This window comes from Symphalangus syndactylus, chromosome 1 (assembly GCF_028878055.3).
Source record: "Symphalangus syndactylus isolate Jambi chromosome 1, NHGRI_mSymSyn1-v2.1_pri, whole genome shotgun sequence".
Taxonomy (NCBI): domain Eukaryota; kingdom Metazoa; phylum Chordata; class Mammalia; order Primates; family Hylobatidae; genus Symphalangus; species Symphalangus syndactylus.
In genome coordinates this window covers 55,148,228-55,172,680 of record NC_072423.2, presented here as the reverse complement: position 1 = coordinate 55,172,680, position 24,453 = coordinate 55,148,228, and the positions used below count along the sequence as shown (strand labels likewise).

The window sequence follows — 24,453 nt, the reverse complement described above, 5'->3', positions numbered from 1 at the left end:
ATTGATCTAATTGTCAGACAAGTGTAAGCATGAGAATTACTGGTCTATATTTTGCAAAAAAAAATCTATATTTATGACGTAGAAAGATTTACATGGGAAAAATTACACATTGAATAGGGGTAGGTGTTTTTGAAAACTGCCAAATTATATTTAAAATTAGAAACTTTAGGCTGGGCATGGTGGCTCACGCCTGTAATCCCAGCACTTTGGGAGGCCAAGGTGGGCAGATCACCTGAGGTCAGGAGTTTGAGACCAGCCTGACCAGCATGGTGAAACCCCGTCTCGACTAAAAATGCAAAAAATTAGCTAGGTGTGGTGGCGCATGCCTGTAGTCCCAGCTACTCAGGAGGCTGAGGCACGAGAATCGCTTGAACCTGGGAGGCGGAGGTTGCAGTGAGCCGAGATTGTGCCACTGCACTCCAGCCTGGGTGACAGAGGGAGACTCTGTCAAAAAAAAGAAGGAAGGAAGGAGGGAAGAAAGGAAAGGAGGGATGGAGGAAGGGAGGGAGGAAGGAACTTTAATTGAAGCATAAAGGACTTTTAGACCTATTTGAGCAATTTTTAATCACAGCTTTTATCCCCTGTCTTTCACTCTGACACAGATTTCAATAGCTTTGACAATAGTTTATAAACATGTAGTCTATATATGATGAGAAACTATCTTCTCAGTTTTGTTTTTTATTAAGTTTTGATCATATGCAAAGCTTGGTGATTAGAGTGAAGAAGCTGGAACAACAGAATTCATACTATGGTCTATAGTGAGATGAGAAATGTCCATAAGAAAAGAAACCAAACACACATGACCCCTATTTAGTGAATCCCTGCTTGATGCTTGGCAATGTGCTAAACACTGGGGAACTATAAAAAAGCCAGACGTGTTCTGCCTTCATGGTGCTTACAGTCTAATGAATGGTGTAACAAGTAAATGGCTAACTTCCAAATGGGTAACGATAAGAAGAGTAATAATAGAGAAACATAGTACCATGGAGCCTACAGAAGCAGCAACTATCTCAGCACTGGGTATCCCAGCTGGTATCTGAGAATAATTATAAATTAGTGAGATGATATGAAGAGAAATAGATTCTAGGTAGAGAGAAGAGCATCTACAAAGGCCTGAAAATGACAGTTCATGGTTCTGCAGAGGAACCTAAACGTTCATTGTTGCTTGAACATAGAAAGTGAGGCAGAAGAATGTATGGGAAGATAGGCCTTCAAGCCAACAGAAGCCCAAAAAAGTTACTTGCCAAGGAAGTGTTTTCAGGGAGGTATTCACATCACTAAGTAAATGAAAAGATGGGCTTTGGTTGAGATGGTCAGGAAAGGGTCAAGAAAGAAGAGATAGGATTTGAGTGATTAAGTATAATTTCGCCCGGTTAAAAAGAGAGGCAAGAGGCATTGAGGACATTGTAAGCTGAGATCAAAGCCAGGCAGAAAAGCCCAGAGACCATGGGGTACCTGGGAGGGAGAAGCAGCCTGACTGCCAAAAGGAGATTGGTTTGGGAGCCAAAGGGGTGGGAAGGCATTTTGGTTGTCACAGTGCCTGAGGATGCCCCTGGTATTTAGTTCCCAAAGTCCAGGGATGCTAAGACTCCTACATTCTGCAGAACCTTCTAGAATTGGGCACATGTGAAGAATTTTTCTATCCAAAATGCTTATAGCACCCACATTGAGAAACAGTGATAGGCAAAGTAAGAGGTTCTATGTAGGGATTTATTTTACTTGTCTGGACCCTCTTTTTGAAAGGCAAATATCTCCTTTTTGAAAGGCAAATATCAAGGCAAATACGCCTTGATACATGCATCCACTCAACAAATATTGAGCACCTACTCTGTGCCAAGCACTGTTCCAGGTCGCACCTCAAAATCACACCTGACTGTGGATTATTGTCGTCAGTCAAGGAGTTTCCAGCTGGCTGACTGGGGAATGTTTTGGATGGAGATGAGAGGAGATGAGACCGTTCAGATTTCCCTTGGTCTAAAACACCTCCATCCCACCACTCTTTTAAGCCCCCTACAATGCAAACAAAAACATTAAACAATGTTTGATACCCACTGCCTCAATTTAATGATCCAGTCTCCTTAGACCCCAAAAGTGCTAACTGAGAAACTGGGCAAGGGTCCTAGCTCAGTCATCATCTTCTTTTAACACCATTAATCATATCATTTCTTGTTTCAGATATCACCTTCCTTTGCTTCCTCAATATTCTGGGGTTCCTTTCACTTACAGGAACCTGCAGTGCTTCTCACCCCTTTTTTTTCTGGCCAAGCACGATGGGGCAGACAGCAGTGGGGGGGACACAGTACACATATTACTAGGAGACATCAAGTAGGGGTGGGAGACAATGGCAGTGGCCAAGAGGGTGCTGCCCTTAGGACAGTGTGTGTGTTGATGTTGAGAATGTCCCCAGTGGCCAGGCAATCCATGCCCGTCATTGAGCCGCACTGCCCTGCTCTCTGTTATCTAGCATCTCTCCGCCCTACTCAAATACTTTCCCCAGGACCTAAGCTTAACATGTCTACAATCTGTCCTCTGGAAATTGCATCTTTCTAGCCACTCAGACTGAAAACGTTGGCACCCTCTGACTCCTTCCCTATTATCCCCACACAGGGTATTGCCAAGGATTTTTGTCCCCATAAAGACTCCTACTTCTACCTGTCTATCTCATTGCTATTCCCCTGATACTGTTCCTCATTCCATCTCCCTGACTTAGTACTTTAATCTCTGAACTGTCTCCTGCCTTTTATCTTGCACAGTACTGCCAAAAAATCTTTCAGAATCACTAGCGACATAGTCTCCCTAATCAGAAGCTGACAACGACTCTCCACTCCTTATAAGATCAGTGAAGAGCCTCAGCTCAACGCTTTGTCCTTATTTTCTACTTGCCACCATCGTATAGTTCTAGGTGCCAAACTGCACTACTTCTCATTTTTTGTCCAAATATCTCCATGTTCTGGCACATGCAGTCTCTCATCTGTGCGTTTTCCTTCCTCCTGTATGCACAGAAACAGATTATCTTCCATTTCCAAGGCCAAGCCCATTGCTATCTCCTTGCTAAACCTCTCCTGATTTCCCCACAGGGAAGTAATCTTGCCTTTTCTAAGTTCCCCAGAACTATTTTTATAGCCGTCAGTTATACAGTTAAGGTTTCCTACCTCATAGTAGTTTGATCCTCCTATTAAACTGTAAGCTTCTTCAGAGCAAGATCTTTGTATCTTTTATCTATAAACTAGCTAAATGCCTTGGGCACGGACGTATTCTTTAAAAACGTGAGTTAAAATATCTCTCTATGTTTAGAAAAGCTGGAATAATGATATGGATTTCATGTGTTTAAGAGAATTATTTAATGCCCAGGTAGGTTAAGTAGTAATTTTTTTTTTTTTTTTTTTTGAGATGGAGTCTCTCTCTTTCACCAGGCTGGAGTGCAGTGGCACAGTCTCGGCTCACTGCAGCTTCCACCTCCCAGGGTCAAGCGATTCTCCTGCCTCAGCCTCCCGAGTAGCTGGGACTACAGTTGTGTGCCACCACGCACATCTAATTTTTGTATTTTTAGTAGAGACGGAGTTTCACCATGTTGGCCAGAATGGTCTCGGCCTCTTGACCTGGCCCGCCTCAGCCTCCCAAAGTGCTGGGATTATAGGCGTGAGCCACCGCACCTGGCCGAGTAGTAAATTTTTGTTTAAATTTTATGCATTTAGCAGTCACAAATTGGGCATCTACTATGTGACCAACAGTCTTCTAAGGACATGTGAACTGTCCCCTGCAATCCTGGAGCTTACAGTGGAGAAAGGAGTGTAAGGACAAGAACTTGACATTTTTTGAATATCTGCTGTGTGCCAGTCACTGGATTTAGTGAAAGTTAATAATAGGTGAAACTGAATCAAACCCAGGTTCACCTGGCACCAAATGCCTGTCTATCAACCCAGAGGCATCATCATGAATTCCCCTTACAGCAGTTTGCTACAGTGAGTCATCAATAAGGTCCGAACTTCTGGAACTAGATAATTAATTTCACTGCAAATTAGAATCATTCTAGAAAGGAAAAAACAAGAAATGTAAATGAAGATTTACCTCATTTCAGAGATACAATCCTGCAAAACTGTACATATAACTTTCTAAAGCCCTTGATTTTCACTCTTTTCAATTTTGCTGATCCACTTATTTGAGACCAATGAAATGCCTGCTTCCCACTTTGGACCTTGGAGTTGCCTGTGGGTTAATTTCTGGTAGTTCCTGCAGTTTGCCTTACTGACAGGCCAGTGCCATCTAATGGTAAAAAAGGACAGTCTGAAGCTCTTGGTTTTCTTAAACTTCTCAGTGAAAAGAAATCATTTTCTTCATTTTACTTTTCAGTGTAGTGTTCAGGAATATATTGCAGCAAAAAAGTGGAAACAACCTATAATTTTTGTTTATCAAATTTTGTGAAGTCTGTTATACAGATTTATTTATATTTTGCCTAATTCCAAAAGCATTTGTGGCCATTACAGAAAACACCTACCAATAAAACAGTAAAATATTTTTTTACTTGTCTAGTCATTTAACAAATGCTATTTTGAATTGAAACTGTATTTTAGTTAGTTTGCTTGTTTGAGCAATCCAACAACGACTTCAATGAAAAGAAAAAGTACTGTTTTGCTTTTTTGTTTTGTCTTTTTTTTTTTAATTATACTTTAAGTTCTGGGGTACATGTGCAGAACGTGCAGGTTTGTTACTTAGGTTTACACATGCCATGGTGGTTTGCTGCACCCATCAAGTTGTCATCTGTATTAGGTATTTCTCCTAATACTATCCCTCCCCTACCCCCCCCAGCCCCAACAGGCCCCAGTGTGTGATGTTCCCCTCCCTGTGTCCATGTGTTCTCGTTGTTCAACTCTCACTTATAAGTGAGAACATGCGGTGTTTGGTTTTCTGTTCTTGTGTTAGTTTGCTGAGAATGATGGTTTCCAGCTTCATCCATGTCCCTGCAAAGGACATGAGCTCATCCTTTTTTATGGCTGCATAGTATTCCATGGTGTATATGTGCCACATTTTCTTTATCCAGTCTATCATTGATGGGCATTTGGGCTGGTTCCAAGTTTTTGCTATCATGAATAGTGCTGCAATAAACATATGTGTGCATGTGTCTTTATAGTAGAATGATTTATAATCTTATAGGTATATACCCAGTAATGGGGTTGCTGAGTCAAATGGCATTTCTGTTTCTAGATCCTTGATGAATCGCCACACTGTCTTCCACAATGGTTGAACTAATTTACACTCCCACCAACAGTGTAAAAGCATTCCTATTTCTCCACAACCTCTCCAGCATCTATTGTTTCCTGGCTTTTTAATGATCGCCATTCTAACTGGAGTGAGATGGTATCTCATTGTGGTTTTGATTTGCATTTCCCTAATGACCAGCGATGATGAGCTTTTTTTCACGTTTGTTGGCTGCATAAATGTCTTCTTTTGAGAAGTGTCTGTTCATATCCTTCACCCACTTTTTGATAGGGCTGAGTGTTTTTTTCTTGTAAATTTGTTTAAGTTTCTTGTAGATTCTGGATATTAGCCCTTTGTCAGATGGATAGATTGCAAAAATTTTCTCCCATTCTGTAGGTTGCCTGTTCACTCTGATGATGGTTTCTTTTGCTGTGCAGAAGCTCTTCAGTTTAATTAGATCCCATTTGTCAATTTTGGCTTTTGTTGCCATTGCTTTAGGTGCTTTAGTCATGAAGTCTTTGCCAATGCCTATGTCCTGAATGGTATTGCCTAGGTTTTCTTCTAGGGTTTTTATGGTTTTAGGTCTTACATTTAAGTCTTCAATCCATCGTGAGTTAATTTTCATATAAGGTGTAAGGAAGGGGTCCAGTTTCAGTTTTCTGCATGTGGCTAGCCAGTTTTCCCAACACCATAAAATGGTATTTTTTAAGTGACAAATGCTTAGGACCAGTAAAAGTTAAACTAGAAGAAGAGGTATAAACCAGGGGAAAACACTACCTAAAGTAATTCAATTGTGGTTGATGAATACTTGTAAAATGAAAAATCTTTTTGTGATAGGGAGAATTCACAGTAACTGAACTGCCTGATTTATTTTATTTTATTTTATTTATTCTTGAGACAGAGTCTCATTCTGTCACCCAGGCTGGAGTGCAGTGGCGCCATCTCAGCTCACTGCAACCTCCGCCTCCTGGGTTCAAGTGATTCTTGTGCCTCAGCCTCCCGAGTAGCTGGGATTACAGGCATGCACCACCACACCTGGCTAATTTTTATGTTTTTAGTAGAGATGGAATTTCACCATGTTGGCCAGGTTAGTCTTGAACTCCTGACCACAGGTGATCCGCCCACCTCTGCCTCCCAAAGTGCTGGGATTACAGGTGTGAGCTTACAGGCATGAGCCTGGCCTGAACTGCCTGATTTAGAACACATCTTTTCACACATCTCTCTGTAACTAGGGGCTCATTATCCAGTTTATGAATTATCCAGGCTCTCCTCTTCTTCCCTTTCCTATGCTACCATATGATTTTACACAGTGGTTTCCAAAAGTGTGGTCCCACTTTTGGGACCAAGCAGCATCAGCATCCCCAGGAAACTTGTTAGATCCAAATTCTTGGACCCCATCCAGACCTACTGAGTCAGACACTCTAAGGCGGGGCTCAGTAATCTGTGTTTTATCAAGGTGATTCTAATGCTATTCAAGCTTGAAAACCACTGTTAACATCCCAATTAGAAAATAAAAATAACTGGAGTAGAAAAGAAGATTAAATATTAAAAAGCCCTATGCCAAGGGAAAAAATAGGAACTGTCCATTAATATACAAAACTTTACTTGAAATAAGAATTCACAGCATGAATGAGCAAGTCAAGTGTAGCAAAGCATTGCTAAATGCATATTTTAAAATTCTATGAGTTAATAAAAAGCTTTCAAAGAAACTGTCTTCCTCTTTGTAACTAACTTCAATATGACTCACCTAAAATCATATTTGTTGCATTCAGATTAGCCCAAACATCTGAAGAACAGGTGAAAGATTTTGGTAAGTCATATACTTTATTACTGTCAGACTTAAAATATTTATTATTATCTAAAGTTCAAATTCGGAGTTCAAAAATTAAAAGTTCAAAATATTGCTCTTGTTTTTTTTTAAATTAGCAATTGTGAAAAATATATTTACGTATTTAAATCAGCTGTTGAGTGAGACTGCTATAGGAGTATATAAAAGTCTAGATCGTCTATAAGTTGGACTTTTAAATTGGAATTTTCTAAATAAGTTGTGCTGGTTAGCCTTAAAATAATAAATGTTATAAAAACTGCCTTTTCTTCCTCCCGTCCTGAAAATAAGATTAAGAAGAAAAAAGTGCAGTAGGTGAATTCTAACATAAATCTGACCCACATCAGATTTATCAGAGCAGATCACCAAACTCATTGGTCCACCCTGACTGCACTGGGTCACTTGAACTCTTCTGAACGTGTACATTTCTGTGACTATAGACTACAGAGCCTTCTTTGTGGCTGCAGACGCTACTGCAGACCAGACCACCAGCTCTGCCAATACAAATAGAAAAATCAGGATGTGTGACCAGAGGAAATAAACAAGTGGCATCCACTCCCTTTATTTTATCTCATTTTATTTCTTTCAGATTATTTCAGCCAAAGTTGAAAGCTCTTTAAGAATGGATTGGGGATAAACCAGGGATCCTCTGGGCAGTTTTTGATTTGACTTCCCATACAATAAAAGGGAGAAACAAAAGAATTACAAAACATTCTGCTGGTTGGAAGGTTGAGTAACACAAGGAAAGAAAATAACACAGATGTTGGATGATGGGCCCGAGGTGGGCATGAATTTAAAGAACCACTGGCAAGTGCCACGTCCTCTGTGTTTGAGTTCTATAGATAATCCGTTGAGCACACTGCTTACCTTCTAGTAATTTCTCGCTGAATGGACATTAGAAGCCATTATAGTGACTGAAAGTTGAAATAATGTTTTAAACTAATTGTATTTCTCTACATCCATTTTTAATAAGATATCTCTTAGTCTGATCTATTAAAGTTTAAGGGATCACCTCACCATAAAACCACTGAACACTTCAAGATTCTCTACTTTAAAGGAAAGACTTCTGATAGAGAACCTGTCAGCCAGGAGGAGCTGTCATCCAATGACTCATGAGTCCTCCTGGATTCTTGTTTAAACCCATCAAGGTGACTTCAGAACAGGAAGTCTTTTCTAAAAGTGCTGACCTTGAAAACAAAGAGTACATTGATTAATAGTGTTTGGTATTCCCTCATGCCTCTGCAGAAAAAAAAAAAAAAAAAAAATCTTTTGCCAGATACCAGGAAGTCCAGTTTTTATAAGATGTGCAGGATCCAATGGTAGGAAATTTTTTTACATGTTTTTCAAAGCAGCAAAACTAGTTAATAAAATGATTTTTTTAGAGTTTAGCAAATTAGAAAAGCTTTTGCAGAATTTTTTGGTTCATCTGAAAACACTGCTTTGGATACAGGAACTAGCAGCTTACTTTTCCTCGTCAGTCTTAAAGGCATGTTGCAGGTGACATTTTTCTGTCACCAAGTTCCTGGTGAGAAAAAAAGTCACAGATTTAGTGTTTGGAGGAACCCTTATTGGCCATTTTGTCCAGCCACCCTTCCAATGCTTGAAACCCCTTTACAGCATCCCCACAGGAGGTGACTTGAACTTACAGAGTGGACAGGTTTTTTAAAAAGTGCCAGGGAGTGGGAATGGAGGACTAAGGCAGAGAGTTTCTGCTTGTTCCATTCATGTTACTTGCAGTATACTACCCACTAGAGATGTACAGAATCTCCACAGTCCTCTGCAGCTTGTATTACTGTCCTGAACCTAGTTATTATAGTAGCTTCCAATCAGAGAAACGCAGCCGTGGTTTCTTGACCTCGGCACTTGGCCAGTTGCAGCCAGATAACACTTAGTTGTAAGGGCTATCGTGCATTGTAGGATGTTTGACAGCATCTCCGATTTCTACCCACTAGATGCCACTGGCATTTATCTCCCCTACCTCGAGCCCAACCCTGGTTTGACAACCAGAAATGTCTCCAGACATTACCAAATATCCCCAGTGGCAGGAGGAGCGGGGCACGGCAAAACTGCCCCTAGTGGAGAACAATTGGTCTAAATTAAGAATGTGTTCTGTGAGATACAGGAACTTAAGGAACCAGATCCAAATTATTTAGAAAGCGGTGGCTGAGATCTTAACTGTTTGTTCAGTCAAATAAACAAACAGTTCCACAATTGACAAAATGTTAGTGCAGTTCTTTTTTCGTTTTTGTACAGTGAATGAAGCAAATATTTCAGTCCATCACACCTCACTAAAAACATGCTACTGCAATACATGCTTTAAAAATGCAGATAGCAGAACCCTCTTACCTAGATTCCAAGACAACCTTGACTTTAGGATGCACATCAATTCTTCTAATGTTTTAGTGTAACATACATCCAGAAAAGTGCACATATCATGAGTGCACTGAATCTTCACAAACTGAAAACACCATGTCACCAGTAACCAGGTGAAGAAACAGATTGCCAGCATCCCAGAAGGCCCCTTGTGCTCCCCTCAGTCCCTACAATCCCCCGATAGCCGCTGTCCCAATTCACAGCAGATTAGCCTTGTCTGTGTTACACTGGCTCCCTAGATGCTCAGCAACTTAATACCAGCCTTTTGAGAGAAGAAAAGAAACATCGCATTAAAGATGTACAAAACCTCTAATATGCATCCCAGTTCCTTAACTAAAACCGACTGATGACTCCCAAATTTTTATCTCCAGGCATAACTTCTTTTCTGAGCTACTAACTCCTATGTCCAAAAGGCCATTCACACAGAACACATAAAAACAGCTCTTACCTCCCATTTCACCCCTCCCTCAACACCATCCCCGTCTCCTGCCCCACCTTCAGCTTACCCCATCTCTCTCCCCATTCTGTCTCATCTCTGGAAGTGGTGCCTTCACTCACCCAGGTGTTCTGGGTCAAAATTCTAAGGGTCATCTTGACTATTTGCCCTCATTCATTCCATTCACAGGTCTCTGTTGCCTCTGCCTTCAAAATAAACACTGGAGATATCTGCTTTCTTTCATCTTTACTGCAACCCCCGGGGTTTAAACTAGTGTTATCTATTGCACGGGCTTCTGCAGTGATGCAGTGACTACAGTCTGGTCTCTATACATTTGTTCCTGCCCCTTTATGGCCTGTTCTCCATACAGTAGCACCAGCAAGCTTTTTCAAACATAAACTGGTTGTACCATTTCCAAACATAAAAGCTTCCAGTGGCTTCCTCTCACACTCAGGGTAAAACCCAAAGTCCTCTCCCTGACTGGGTACTGGCCTATCCCTGTGACATCATCATCACTGATTCACCACTGCATGGCCTGGGCGTTCCTTTTGCAGGGCTCTGCCTGACTGGCTTCCTCATACCATTCAGGTCTCTGTGCAAATGCAGCCCCTTCTGAGAGTTTTCCCACACTTCCAAATCACTCTCTACTATCCTGACCCTGCTTTAATTTTTTTATTGCTCTTATCAAAACCTGGTCTGTCTTTGTCTGTCTCCCCAGTATGTAAGCATCCAACAGGGTAAGAATATTTGTTACTTAACATATCCTACAAGCTCAGGAAATTGAGGGTATGAATTAATTCAAACTTGCAGAAATTTTAAGATAAGGACCATGCAAAACTTAGAATTGAGGAAATGTCTCATAAATTCTATTTATTGAATGCTAGTCACTGCAATAGTTACAGTTCATGTATTTCTTCAATTTGCACGTCAGCCCTGCAAAATGGATGTGTCCTAGTTAGGTGGCTTTCAGATGCAAGTAACAAAACCCAACTAAAACTAGGTTAAAGAAAAGAATGTTGAATATCGTAAGAAAAGGTTTAGAGAGAGAGTTGGTCCAGATTTGAATGATTCTGTGACTTAAAGCCTTTATGGTTTCAGTTTGGCTTCTCTAGCATTTTGTTAGCTTTCCCCTCATGGTCACAGCATGGCTGTAGCTATTCCAAATGACACCTCCTCACTCAACAGTCTCCAGAGGCGCTTAAATAGGGAGGTTATGCATGCGCTTCTCTTCTAATCAGTGAGGAGAATCTTTTGTAGGGTCTCCTGATAACCTCATTGACCAAAATTCTCTTACACATTTATGCCTAAACCAGCCACTATCAAAGTAAATGGGCATACATACCTGTCAAAGACCAGAGGATATAAAGGAGAAGTGATCACCAAATGCAATGTGGAATCGTAGATTGGATCCTGGAACAGCAAAAGAACATTAGTGGGGGAAATGGTAAAATCAGAATAAAGTATGGAATTTAGTTAACAGTGCATTAACTAAATGCACCAATGTTAATCTCTTAATTTTGACAAATGTACAGCAGCTATTTAAGATGTTAACATATGAGGAAATTGGAGAAAGGAACTGCTGGTACTATCTTTGCAACATTTGTGTAAATCTAAAACTATTCCTAAGTAAAAACATATTCTAAAAGAAATGTGTGCTAGGTAATTGTTGAAACTGGATGTTAGCTATATTGGTGTGCATTTTACTATTCACTCTGCTTTTATACATGTTTGCAATTTAAAATGATCTTAATGTTAAAAATACATACATTAATGAAATATATTTTATGAGTTTCTGCCTTCGACATACTAGCAGTCAAGAGTAACAAAAATTCTTGTGCTGACCACTGAAACAATAATGGATAAGGCAGACTTCATTGACTGTTGTTTGTACCTAAACAAACGATATTTCATGTCACATTCTACAGTCTTGATCCTCAAAATTTGGTCTGAGAACCCACAACATTGCTATCATCTGAAACCTTGTTAGAAATGCAAAGTGTAAGGCTGAACTCTAGACCTAGTGAATTGGAATCTTCATTTTAACAAGGTCCCCAGTGAACAAAATACACATTAAAGTTTAAGAAGCACTGTTGGTAACCATGTGATTTTCTGCATTTCTGAGCAAATCACATCTAGAAAGTAAATTCCAATAAAAATCAGTGAAGATGCTCATATGATGAATTTACCTTTGACTAGAGGACTATAAATTACTTCCATTTTCTTATATCCTAGTAAAACACATGACACTTGGTCAGAATAATAATATTTACTTAAAATGACATGTAAATTATACCCTCTTGCTAGGGCCAGTAAGATTGTAGGGAAGAATAAAAGTAGCAAATATTCAGTGCAGCCAACTCCTTAATATGGCCTGTATCAAAGAGAAGAGTCTGATGGTTAGAAAGATGGGCAAGAAATATATTAAATTTTTTTGTTTGTTTGTTTGAGATGGAGTGTCACTCTGTCGCCCAGGCTGGAGTGCAGTGGCGCGATCTTGGCTCACTGCAAACTCTGCCTCCCGGGTTCACGCCATTCTCCTGCCTCAGCCTCCCGAGTAGCTGGGACTACAGGCACCCATCACCACGGCCAGCTAATATTTTTTTGTGTTTTTAGTAGAGACAGGGTTTCACCGTGTTAGCCAGGATGGTCTCAATCTCCTGACCTCATGATCCGCCTGCCTCGGCCTCCCTAAGTGCTGGGATTACAGGCGTGAGCCACTGTACCCGGCCGAAATATACTTAATTTTAAGACTGTTCCCTGATGATGTGGACACTGGGACCTCTCTGATCCAGGCACTGATCTTTCCCTTCGAAAATTCCCACCCAAGGAACACGCAGAGAGAAGTGATCTATCTCAGCATTGCTTTCCCTTGCTTTTCATACCATGCCACCTTTGAAAATACATAAATTTGGGGAGCACCACTTTGGTTAGAGACATCTCTGGCCATTGCTAGCTGGGCAAATTAATAGTGGACAGAATGAAGAAGAGATCATAGATCTGATCATAAAGTAGAGAATTAGCCATGATTGTTCATATGCCCCAGAGAAGCCCACACTGGAAGCTGAACATCTGCTCTCCTTCAGTTTCTCTTTGAAATGGAGAGCCAAGAACATGAACTGACAATGGAAAGGAAAGAAAGAGGCTGAAGGATTCACTTGTGGAATGGACCCTACAGGAAGCTTTCAAATGAATGCAAAGGATGTGAAAGAGACTTTGAAATTTTAGGGAATGCCTTGTTTCCCATGATGTACCAACTAGGGCTTCATGGATCCATGTGACCATGCAGATGGGGAAAGGCAAACAACTGAGACAAGCTACACCAAAGACAGAGTCCAGTGAATTAATGCATAAATGGAAGGTGGAGTAGTGGGAGCAATACTTATAGACAATAATTTCAGTTTGGAACTATAAGTAAGAGAGGGATATAGAGCAATAGATTGTTAACAGAAACAAGAGAGGGATCTGGTTTTTTTTTAGATAAGGAAAACCTAAATATATTTGGTTTGCCAGTCAGAAGGAAATAAATGTGTTGATTAGCCGATGGAGAAGGAAGATAAAAGGTTAGTAAAAGGATTAAGGTTCTTGAAGATAAATGTGGGAGAACAAATAGAGTTGCAAATAAAGCACACAAACGATGGTTTGCCTTGGAAAGGAGTCAGGACACCTCTTCCCTGGGGAAAGAAGGGAAGGAGAGGATGACTGAAGATAGTCTCAGTCAAATAATACATGGGGTCATCTCATAAGAGTGAATAGGTACAGAGGTGTGACTAGAGTCATCTCCTAAAGTTTGGAATGCCTATTTTAGAAATGCAATAAGGGTAAGGCAATGACAAGGTGACGATATAATTTATAGTGTGAGCACACTTTTGAGGATGAAAGGGTTGCTAACAAATGGAATGCCTCACAGCAGGTGTCAACCTAGACTCTTCTGGGCAAATGCAGACATATGGTCACACTAGAAAGGAACCGCCACCCCATGGAAAGAGCAGCTATTCAAGAGTATGAATGTGTAAGGGATCTATTCAGCCACTGTGGCCTCCTCTAGCGATATTGCCAGTACATGGTCAGAACTAAAGAGAATAATAGGTTTCTAGAGTTGAGAGGAAAAGTGAGGCAGGAATAGCAGTCATGAAAATGAAGGCTCCCTGGTGGTCACTGACAACATCTTCAGAGTGGCAGGCAGCAGTCTGCTAGCACTGGTCCAGTAGAACTGTGTGCAGTGGTGGAAATGTTTTCTGTCTGCCCTGTCCAAATGGGTAGCCCTTAGCACATGTGGCTGTTGAGCAACTGGATTATTCATTTCAAATAATTTCCGTTAAAATCCAAATAGCCACAAGTAGCTACCATATTAGAAAGTGCTGGTTCAGATTGAGCCAAGAGAAGAAGGAAGCCAGCGGGAGATTAATGAACTATAAGGAAATCCTGCCATTTGCAGCAAAACAACATGGCTGGAACTGGAGGTCATTATGTTAACTGAATAAGCTAGGCACAGAAAGACAAATACAACATCTTCTCACTCATATGTGGGAGCTAAAAGTTTTGATCTCGTGGGCATCGAGAACAGAATGATAGAATCCAGAAACTGGGAAAGGTAGTGGGGAGTTGGGGGAAGAAAAGAAATTGATTAATGGGTACAAATATATGGTTTGATAGAAGAAATAAGACCACTAGTTAGAAATAAGAACAGTTCGATAGATCAGCAGGGTGACTATAGTTTATACAATAACCTATTATACATTTCAAAGCAGCTAGAAGAGAATTATTTGAATGTTTCTAGCATAATGAAAAGACAAGTATTTAAGGTAATTGACATCCCAAGTACACTAATTATTTTTACAAATTATATGAATGTATTAAATTATCACATGTATTCCAAAACTATGCACATCTTTAATGCATCAATTTTTAAAATTATTATTTTAGAGTGCAAAATATTCAGAAAGCAAGATGGGAGTTTTTTGGGCAAATTTAAGAGTAAGCATAACTGTATTTAGAACAGTACTATGTCATGATGAAGTCCCAAGCGTGATTGTGCCTATGAAGAACCAAAGCAAAGAGTTGGTGGGACTGAGGATATTGAGGAACTGAGAGGTCAGAACATGGGCTGTCTGTGTGTGTGTGGTGTGTGTATGTTTGTGTGTGTGTAATGCACACACATCCATAGGGATGGTGGGAGTTAGCTGGGTGTGGAGTACATTACGTACTGCTGGCCTTGAGGAAGAGTAAGCAGGTCCTGGAGAACACAAGATAAAAACCATAGGATGCGGAGTAAAGGATGAGAGAATCTCTAAGATTTCACAAGGCAGATAATTTTGTTTGTTTTTTAAGATACTATTTTCTGGAGGAGTCAGTATGGATCCAGGAGAATATAGATTTCTCCTCTGGCACTTCCCATTAGGGAAGGCAACGGGAAAAATTAGTTTCCTCTTGACAAAGGATAGTAGTAGTGGTTAAACTTTTTTTATATCTATAATATTCAATTGGTAGGTTATTCATGAACAATGTTTTCACACTGAATTGAGCAGTAAATTGGCTAAATATCAAATAATTTTATTTTACAGATCTGCTTTAACGTTGGAAGTGGACTTCACTTACAGGTGAGGAAACAAAGGGATTATTTCTGCCTTCTGACTCAGGAGGCTTAATTCCATGGCAAACAGGTTGGCTGGGCTTTACTAGATTAAAGACACACGTTGTATTAGACCCAGCCATTCCCATTCAAACAAGTGCAGAGGAGCTTATCCAGGGGTATTCAGTGCAGCAGTTTTTGACAATGTAAATATCCACCAATAGGTGAATGTTAAAACCATTTATGGTACATGGAAGAATGTCAGTGACGAGGTGCTGAATGAAAATCGGGGCAAAATAAGATACATAGTGTAAGTCCATTTTTATAGCAAAAAGACGTTTATACATCTGTGTATATATGTGCAACTGTATAGTTATGAAAAATCATAAAAGATATTAATCAAGCTGTTAATGAATACTTTGTGAAGTATAAATGAAAAAGTAATTTCAATTTTTTGTCATAGAAAATTTTGTTCAAGTAAAAAAAAAAAAATCAATGACCTAGTGATAACCAGTGTAAATATTTTGAAGTAAAATAGCTATTACATAGAGCAACAAAATGAGTAAAATGATGAACCAAACCTAGTATAAGGATTATTTCTGATCTTAAGATCCCAGGTCAGCTGTATTGAAATTTTCCTTGGATAAAATATATATTCACCTATAAAACCCAACTGGAAATTGATAGAATGGTTTTCTGCCTAAGGTTCTGAAAATCAAATGGGAAATTTAATTCTTTACCCAATCCTGAAAACAATAAATTCATTAACTGGCAGTTTCCCTAGTTTTAATCAAATTTATATCAATAGATTACTAAGATTTAGTCTTAAAAAACATTTAGTAATTTATTTTTAAACCACAAACCACCACAGAAAAATGAAACTTCATTTTCAGTTAATAAGAAAAAACGTTTTTGACATGATCTGTTATTTTTTACTTTGCCAATTTGTAAGGCTACTAAATGATTCTTTAAACTTTTCAAACTCTCACTCTGGGAAATCATTTCTTATAGTTAAAAACAAAATTCTACTGGCTGGGCACAGGGGCTCACACTTGTAATCACAGCACTTTGGGAGACTGAGGCGGGTGGATTGCTTGAGGCTTGAGTCTAGGAGTTAGAGGCCAGCTTAGGCAACATGGTGAAACCCCATCTCTACTAAAAATACAAAAATTAGCCAGATGTGGTGGTGCATGCCTATAATCCTAGCTTCTTGGGAGGCTGAGGTAGGAAGATGGCTTGATCCGGGGAAGTCAAGGCTACAGTGAGCCAAGATCATGCCACTGCCCTCCAGCCTGGGTGACAAAGCAAGACCCTGTCTCAAAAGAAAAAATAAACCAGAAAAAACCCTATACTTTACTAGCTTGGAGACAATCTCTTGAGGCCCTACGCAGTTTGCTGGAATATATATATTCCGTTTTAGACAATGAAGCCTCATAGGAAATACGAAGCATACCTTAAAATTTGCACTATTTAAAAGTTTAATATGTTATAGGACAGCATACTAATGTTCTATATTCATGACACATAATAAATTTTGGCAATATTCTATTGTTGTAGGTCTTAAGCATAAGAAATGAAAATAAGCTGCTTCCTAAACATCCTCATTTAGTGCGGCAAAAGCGCGCCTGGATCACCGCCCCCGTGGCTCTTCGGGAGGGAGAGGATCTGTCCAAAAAGAATCCAATTGCCAAGGTACCTCCTAAAGAGGAACATGAAATATATGCATATGACTAAAATGTGCTGTGAGAGGACTTTTATGTCTACTTTAAGATTTAAGGAAAATGTGTAATGTGCTTACAGAGTTTTTAAATATTCAAGATATATCTGAAAACTAGCAGAGCTTGCTTTTTAGCATAAAGTATCAACTTTAAGATTCTCTTTCCCATTCCGGAAGATGCAGCATAATTGGCAAAAATATAGATAACTTTGAGTTTTGATTTAACTAAGAGTAAAGGGATTTGGCACTGGTAACACAAAATGTTCAGTACCCAAAAGAGGATGTCATAAAATGTCATTTTCAAGATGAACTGGTGTCTGTTACTAGGTGGGGGGACCATCTTCATCTGCCTGAGACAGTCGTGGTTTATGCCTGTTGTCCTGGCTTAATAATTAATATCTATGTTTTCATTCTCAACGGGTCCAATTTTTTGGATAAATTATGTGATAGTGTTGCTACTCTATATTTCAAAGTTGGCATGCACAACATAAACCCTTCATTTTTTCCCCCCAAAGCTTTTCTTCATAAGTTCTACCCATTTTGGTAATTGACGCTATAATTCTCTCCTGTTTTTCAATCCAAAAATGTACCACACACTATCAGTTCTATTCCAAAAATATATTCCAAATCTGCTGCTTCTCTTCAACTCCACTGCCATTCCCCTAGTCCAAGTCATGTCATCTCTGGCCTGTATTACCAAAGAACTTCAGAAGGAAATTGTCCATAAAAATATTTACCTGTAAATTATAGAGAATCACTTCTCAGGCTTTTGGCTAAGATCAAATCTAGTAAATTACAGAGAGTTCAACCTGAAATATTCCTGTTATTTTTATGTTAGATACATTCTGATCTTGCAGAAGAAAGAGGACTCAAAATTACTTACAAATACACTGGAAAAGGGATTACAGAGCCACCTTTTGGTATATTTGTCTTTAATAAAGACACTGGAGAGCTGAACGTTACCAGCATTCTCGATCGAGAAGAAACACCATTTTTTCTGGTAAGAAGAATAATTTTACATTTATTAGTTTGTAGTTTTTCTTTCATAATAAGTATCATTTGTTTTATTTTTTCATAGTATGGTAATTTAGTTTTCTTAGCTTAAATCTAATCTTATTTATTATTTATGTCATGATTTCAGCTAACAGGTTACGCTTTGGATGCAAGAGGAAACAATGTAGAGAAACCCTTAGAGCTACGCATTAAGGTTCTTGATATCAATGACAATGAACCAGTGTTCACACAGGATGTCTTTGTTGGGTCTGTTGAAGAGTTGAGTGCGGCACGTAAGAGTCTTTTTTTTTTTTTATAAATAAATATCTAAGATTACTTTATCCCCACTGTAAATAAACACTAAATTTCATATCTTAATGAAAGTTGAGTATTACCTACAGAACAAATGATAAGAAAGCAGTTCAGAACTGCTTTCCTTATAGGTTTAAAGGACTTTACATGCCATTGCTTTTACCCTCAGAACAGATAGGGTAGATGAATGTGACAGATAAGGTCTCTGTAGCAACTACTCAACTCTGCTGTCTGCAGGAAAGCACCATAGACAATATGTAAACAAATGAGCCTAGCTGTATTCCAATAAAACTTTATTTACAAAAACAGGTGGCTGGTTAGCTTTGGCCCTACAGCTTTGGCTATAGTTTGCTGACCTGTAAGTCGTATTATTTTTACTGTAAGGTTTATTCATAACATTGTTCAACACAGTGCTCTTCATGAGGACCCGAATGAGAGATTTCTTTTTGACCATGATATAAAGAATAGTTACGCTTCTCCTGATTTGTTTGTATTTTAATAAATATCAGGATGGTGTACCTGCTCATGTTACTTTCTTTGTATTGGCTACTAATACTATTATAAACAAATCTGTCACCTTATACAGCAATTTTTCAGGACTGTACCCTCAGCCTTGCCTTCATCTTGTTTTTACTATTGTTATATTCCATTCACGCCTATGTCCTCATCCAGTTAAATGTTATATTGTGGTCAACTGCACGTGATTTTGATAAGCACCTGAAATCTTTTTTGGAACAAGCTAAAATTATAAATAAAATAACATGTAAGTGTGCTTAAAGTTGAATTTCATCTTAGACATCTTTATTTCTAATGCCAGATACACTTGTGATGAAAATCAATGCAACAGATGCAGATGAGCCCAATACCCTGAACTCGAAAATTTCCTATAGAATCGTATCTCTGGAGCCTGCTTATCCTCCAGTGTTCTACCTAAATAAAGATACAGGAGAGATTTATACAACCAGTGTTACGTTGGACAGAGAGGTAAGTTAATATGTTCTGTTGCCCATCTTTAAACTCTCTATCCTTTCCAGTTTCTCCTCTCTTTTTCTTTTCTAATTTTCTTATTTTGTTCTGTATTCCTTATCCATAGGATAACTCTTGGAATTACTCTCTTTTAGGGATGTGCTGTCCAATATGGGCCATGTGACTACTGAGCACTTAAAATGTGACTGGCCCAAATTGTAATGTGCCGTATGCACGTTGAATGTGTAATATATGCACTAGATTTGAAAAACTTAATATGAAAAATGCGAAATATGACCTTAATGTTTTTTGTGATCATTGCTTGTTAAAATAATATTTTAGATATCATGGATTAAATAAAATATACTTGTTTAAAATTGTTATCATGTGTTTCTTTTTAAAATGTGACTACTAGAAGATTTAAAATTATATAAAAACAGCACCATTCTAGGGCCTCTCCTATCAGGGTTCTGTTTACTAGAGATTCCTAAAACATTTCTCAGTTTGCAGTTCTCTAATGAAACATTAGGAGGCCCCTCCACTGCTAGTACATAGGAGGCAGTGAGGAAAGGGATGAAAATAGGAATCCTAGTTAGAGAATAAAAGTATCTGTAAAGGAGAGAATTACTCTAAATCCCAAATTGAAGGAAAATTTGAGTAGGTTTACTAGGAAGGCGTTTCTCTCGAACATTCCACTTTATTATTTCTAACTCAAAGGGAAATTTTTAAATAAAAAGGGGAGATAGAAGATTTTTTAAATGCTGTATACATAAAGGTTTTGACAGCATACAAGAGTAAAATGTGGTTGATTGTAAAGTACACTCTTTGTCATCAGATATAAATCATCATCCAAGTGCACTACGTTCAGTATTTCTTAGAAAAATGATTGGCTGGGCGCAGTGGCTCACGCCTGTAATCCCAGCACTTTGGAAGGCTGAGGTGGGCAGATCACAAGGTCAGGAGATCGAGACCATCCTGGCTAACACGGTGAAACCCCATCTCTACTAAATATACAAAAAATTAGCTGGGCGTGGTGGCGGGCACCTGTAGTCCCAGCTACTCGGGAGGCTGAGGCAGGAGAATGGTGTGAACCCAGGAGGCAGAGCTTGCAGTGAGCTGAGATCATGCCACTGCACTCCAGCCTGGGCAACAGAGCGAGACTCCGTATCCAAAAAAAAAAGAAAAGAAAAATGATTTAATTCTGCCCAAATTGGAAGGATTGTGCCCAACAGGCTTACGGGGATGTTTATAAAATTAAAGAATATGATTACACCTAAAATTATACTCTATACCTTTTCACATAAAATTAGAATGGAAAAGTGTTACTTTGCATTAGTAGTGTGATTTTTAACAAGCTGCTGTTTCTAAAGGACAGAAAGTTTAGCCAATAGTAATGGCTGTTAACTTACTGGGCATTTACCTTCTGCCAGGTACTGTTCTAAGCCTTTTTATGGATTAACCCATTTAATCCACATAGAAACCCTGTGAGGCAGATTCACTTATTATCCTCATCTTACACATAAAGAACCCGAAGGTCAAAGCGAATAACTGCATGTCCAACACAGTCAGTAAGTGATGCCAGAATTGGAACCCAGGCAGATGGCTCCAGGGTCCTGGTGTCTTGCTGTGCACTGAGTGGTTCTGCCCTACACGGGACCCCAAGCACTGGCACTACCTGCCCTCCTAAATTCCAGCCACACTGAACAGAACCATAGTAAGGGGACCTCATGGAAGAGAAGAAGTGACATCTGAGAAGCCGTTCTCTAGGACACATACTATAAGAATCAAATCTCTGGGGAATTCTGGACAAAGTTCACCCAGTTTTGCCTTCACTAACCAAGTTTATTTAGGACCAGCTTTTCCTCTCTGAGAATGAAGTGCAAGACAGAAAGAACCAATTCCTACAGTTCCACCTCACTTTCAGTAGAGAATAAGCTACATTTTCAATAGTGGCTCCTTTGTGCAGACTGTCTCCTGATAATATCACCAATGACATATTGAAGAATTTGACTATCTACAACTCCCAAGGCTTTTCTGTTCTGCAAAAGCTCTGACTGCAAGTAAATAGTATCTTCACACAAATAATAGCAGATCGTAAGACAGATTTGTAAATAAAATATACTGTGGTACATGATAAACTGGACTAAAACCAGAAAGCCAGATGTAAGAGTGACTCTTTTCACACAGCTGGATATTTTTCATTGCTCTGCAGGAACACAGCAGCTACACTTTGACGGTAGAAGCAAGAGATGGCAATGGAGAAGTTACAGACAAACCTGTAAAACAAGCTCAAGTTCAGATTCGTATTTTGGATGTCAATGACAATATACCTGTAGTAGAAAATAAAGTGGTAACTATTATTCTTATAATAACTGTACCTATTTATGTATATTTTAGTCCTAATTAAAAATATATCACTTATATTTGTATTTCATTGAAATAAAAATCATGTGTTCATGTTTTGCAGCTTGAAGGGATGGTTGAAGAAAATCAAGTCAATGTGGAAGTTACGCGTATAAAAGTGTTCGATGCAGACGAAATAGGTTCTGATAATTGGCTAGCAAATTTTACAATTGCATCAGGAAATGAAGGGAATTATTTCCACATAGAAACAGATGCTCAAACTAATGAAGGAATCGTGACCCTTATTAAGGTAAGTACTAAGTATTCAAAACTGGCGTGGGCCAAGTTGGTGCTGGAAAGGAATCTAATATATTTTGAGCCCTGAACACTTAGAAGTGCTTTACATACTCAATTAACTAGCACTACAGTTGTTTGAGAAAGGAGCCATCCCTATTTGCCCAAGTTCTATGCCTAGGAAGTGGTCACACTATGGTTCAAATTCATATCAGGGGCTTCTAATCCTAGCCAGACAGCATGGTACCACCATCATTACTGCTTAGCTCATTTCCAGGCTTTCTTGCAGCTCATACCTGGTGATCACATTCTCACATCACAACCTCTTGCCTCTACTGAGTATCCCCTCAATTACTACCTCTGATTTTATCTACTTAAGAGTAAAGCCAGCCCCACACTTTGAGAAGCCAAGGCAAGCAGATAGCTTGAGCCCAGGAGTTCGAGACCAGCCTAGACAACATGGCAAATCCCCGCTTCTACGAAAAAAAATACAAAAATTAGCTGGGCTGGCGGCACATGCCTGTAGTCCCAGCTACTAAAGAGGCTTAGGTGAGAGGATAGCTTGAACCCAGGAGGCGGAGGCTGCAGTGAGCCATGGTCACACTGCTGCACTCCAAGCTGGGCAACAGCGTGAGACCCTGTTTCAAAAAAAAAAAAAAAAAAAAAAAAAAACCCAAAACAAAACCAGTAAACCCAGATCTCACTAATAACATCTAAAAATAAAAGCTGTGATAACTTGATAGTTAAGTGTGCCTGAGAATCACCTCATAAAACTGCATGCCAAAAATGTAGGTTCCTGGTCTCATCAACCAAAAGTTTCATTGGGCAGGTTTCAGGAAGTTGTCTTTTTAACAAAAATCCACTTGTGATTCTAATATTAGTATGAGGCTCACATTTGGAAATATAGTATACTAAGTTCTTGTGCTTAATTGAGTCAATGAAGGGAAAATTGAACTAAATAGGGATATTAAGCATTTATGTGGAATTACAGGATGGGCCGGGTGTGGTGGCTCAGGCCTGTAATCCCATCCCAGCACTTTGGGAGGCCAAGGAGGGCAGATCACGAGGTCAGGAGTTCGAGACCAGCCTGGCCAACATGGTGAAACCCCATCTGTACTACTAAAAATACGAAAATTAGCCGAGCGTGGTGGTGCACGCCTGTAATTCCAGCTTTGCAGGAGGCTGAGGCAGGAGAATCACTTGAACCTGGGAGGCAGAGGTTGCAGTGAGCCGAGATCACGCCATTGCCCTCAAGCCTGGGCAATAGAGTGAGACTCCATCTCAAGAAATATAGGTAAGGAATAATATCAGTGTATTTTAAGTAGTTTATATTAGAATTGCCTTACCAGATCTTAAAATAAAACACAAAGCCACAGTTCCAAAATACTATTTCATTAAATTACACATAGGCAAAAATTGATTCCAGAAGTTTCAAAATTCTTATGAAAACTTAATATATAACAGACTGGGTAAAACTCTGACAGTGGAAAGAGGAATAATGGTGATATAAATGTATAACAGAATAGGGAAGAATTAACTTGAGGTTTCATGATAATTGAGCACCACTTATTGACAGCTACTATATGCATTTAAGCTACCTTTTTAAAAGCAGAGTAAAATTGAATAGCATTACCTCCTGTTTAAAGGGAAGAACTCATGATTATTGAAGAAATGGATCATGTCATTCGAGACAAAATCAGTTTATCTGCTTGTGTAGAAATATAATTTTTAAGCTATCAATTTATAGGTGTGACCATGCCAGATACCTGAGATAGAAAAGCCAATTATACACGCAAGGAGAAACAGTCAGATATTGATGAATGACAGAGGTGCTAGCATAGAATTGTCATGTGCCACATACGAACGTTTCAGTCAGTGACAGACTACATATATGACGATGGCCCCGTTAAATTATAATGGAGCTGAGAAATACAGAGTAAGGATGTAAAGAAAAAAAATATTTTTGTGTAGCTGCACAGTGTGTTTGTGTCTTAAGCTAAGGCTCATTACAAAAGAGTCAAAAAGTTAAGAAAATATTAAAAAGTTTATAGAGAAGTTATGGTAAGCTAAGTTATACCTGAATGAAGCTGTCCAAAAAGGATAAAGGAGATGAACAGATATTTTTAAATATGGAAATAGAGATAGTAAATAGTAAATGGCACATGAGAAAAATTCACAGCTTTGTTAACAAATTAACTTACAATCTTTAATGTTATTAAAAAATAGCAAAAACGCAAATGATAAAGTTTACAGAGTTGTAAAAAATAGAGGTCTATTCCCTCACAGTGCTCTTGATACTGAAAATTTTCCATTTGCTTTGGAGCATTATGGCTATTTATGACTAACACTGTGAAACACTTATGGCCCCAATACCTAGCTTTTATTTATTGATTTTTTTTTCATGGTCTTGGCCTTTGGATACTAATGAC

At 39.0% G+C, this 24,453-nt stretch overlaps 1 protein-coding gene across 1 annotated transcript in view; it reads left to right on the top strand.

Moving 5' to 3' along the window:
• DSG2 (desmoglein 2) overlaps window positions 1–24,453 on the top strand; it is a 48,521-nt gene that overhangs the window by 4,225 nt on the left and 19,843 nt on the right. Inside the window, exons 2-8 of the mRNA XM_055235339.2 lie at window positions 15,392–15,427; window positions 16,957–17,091; window positions 17,955–18,116; window positions 18,258–18,402; window positions 19,239–19,405; window positions 21,600–21,737; window positions 21,855–22,040. Coding sequence (XP_055091314.2) covers window positions 15,392–15,427; window positions 16,957–17,091; window positions 17,955–18,116; window positions 18,258–18,402; window positions 19,239–19,405; window positions 21,600–21,737; window positions 21,855–22,040 — 969 coding nt within the window. The remainder of the gene's footprint in view (window positions 1–15,391; window positions 15,428–16,956; window positions 17,092–17,954; window positions 18,117–18,257; window positions 18,403–19,238; window positions 19,406–21,599; window positions 21,738–21,854; window positions 22,041–24,453) is intronic.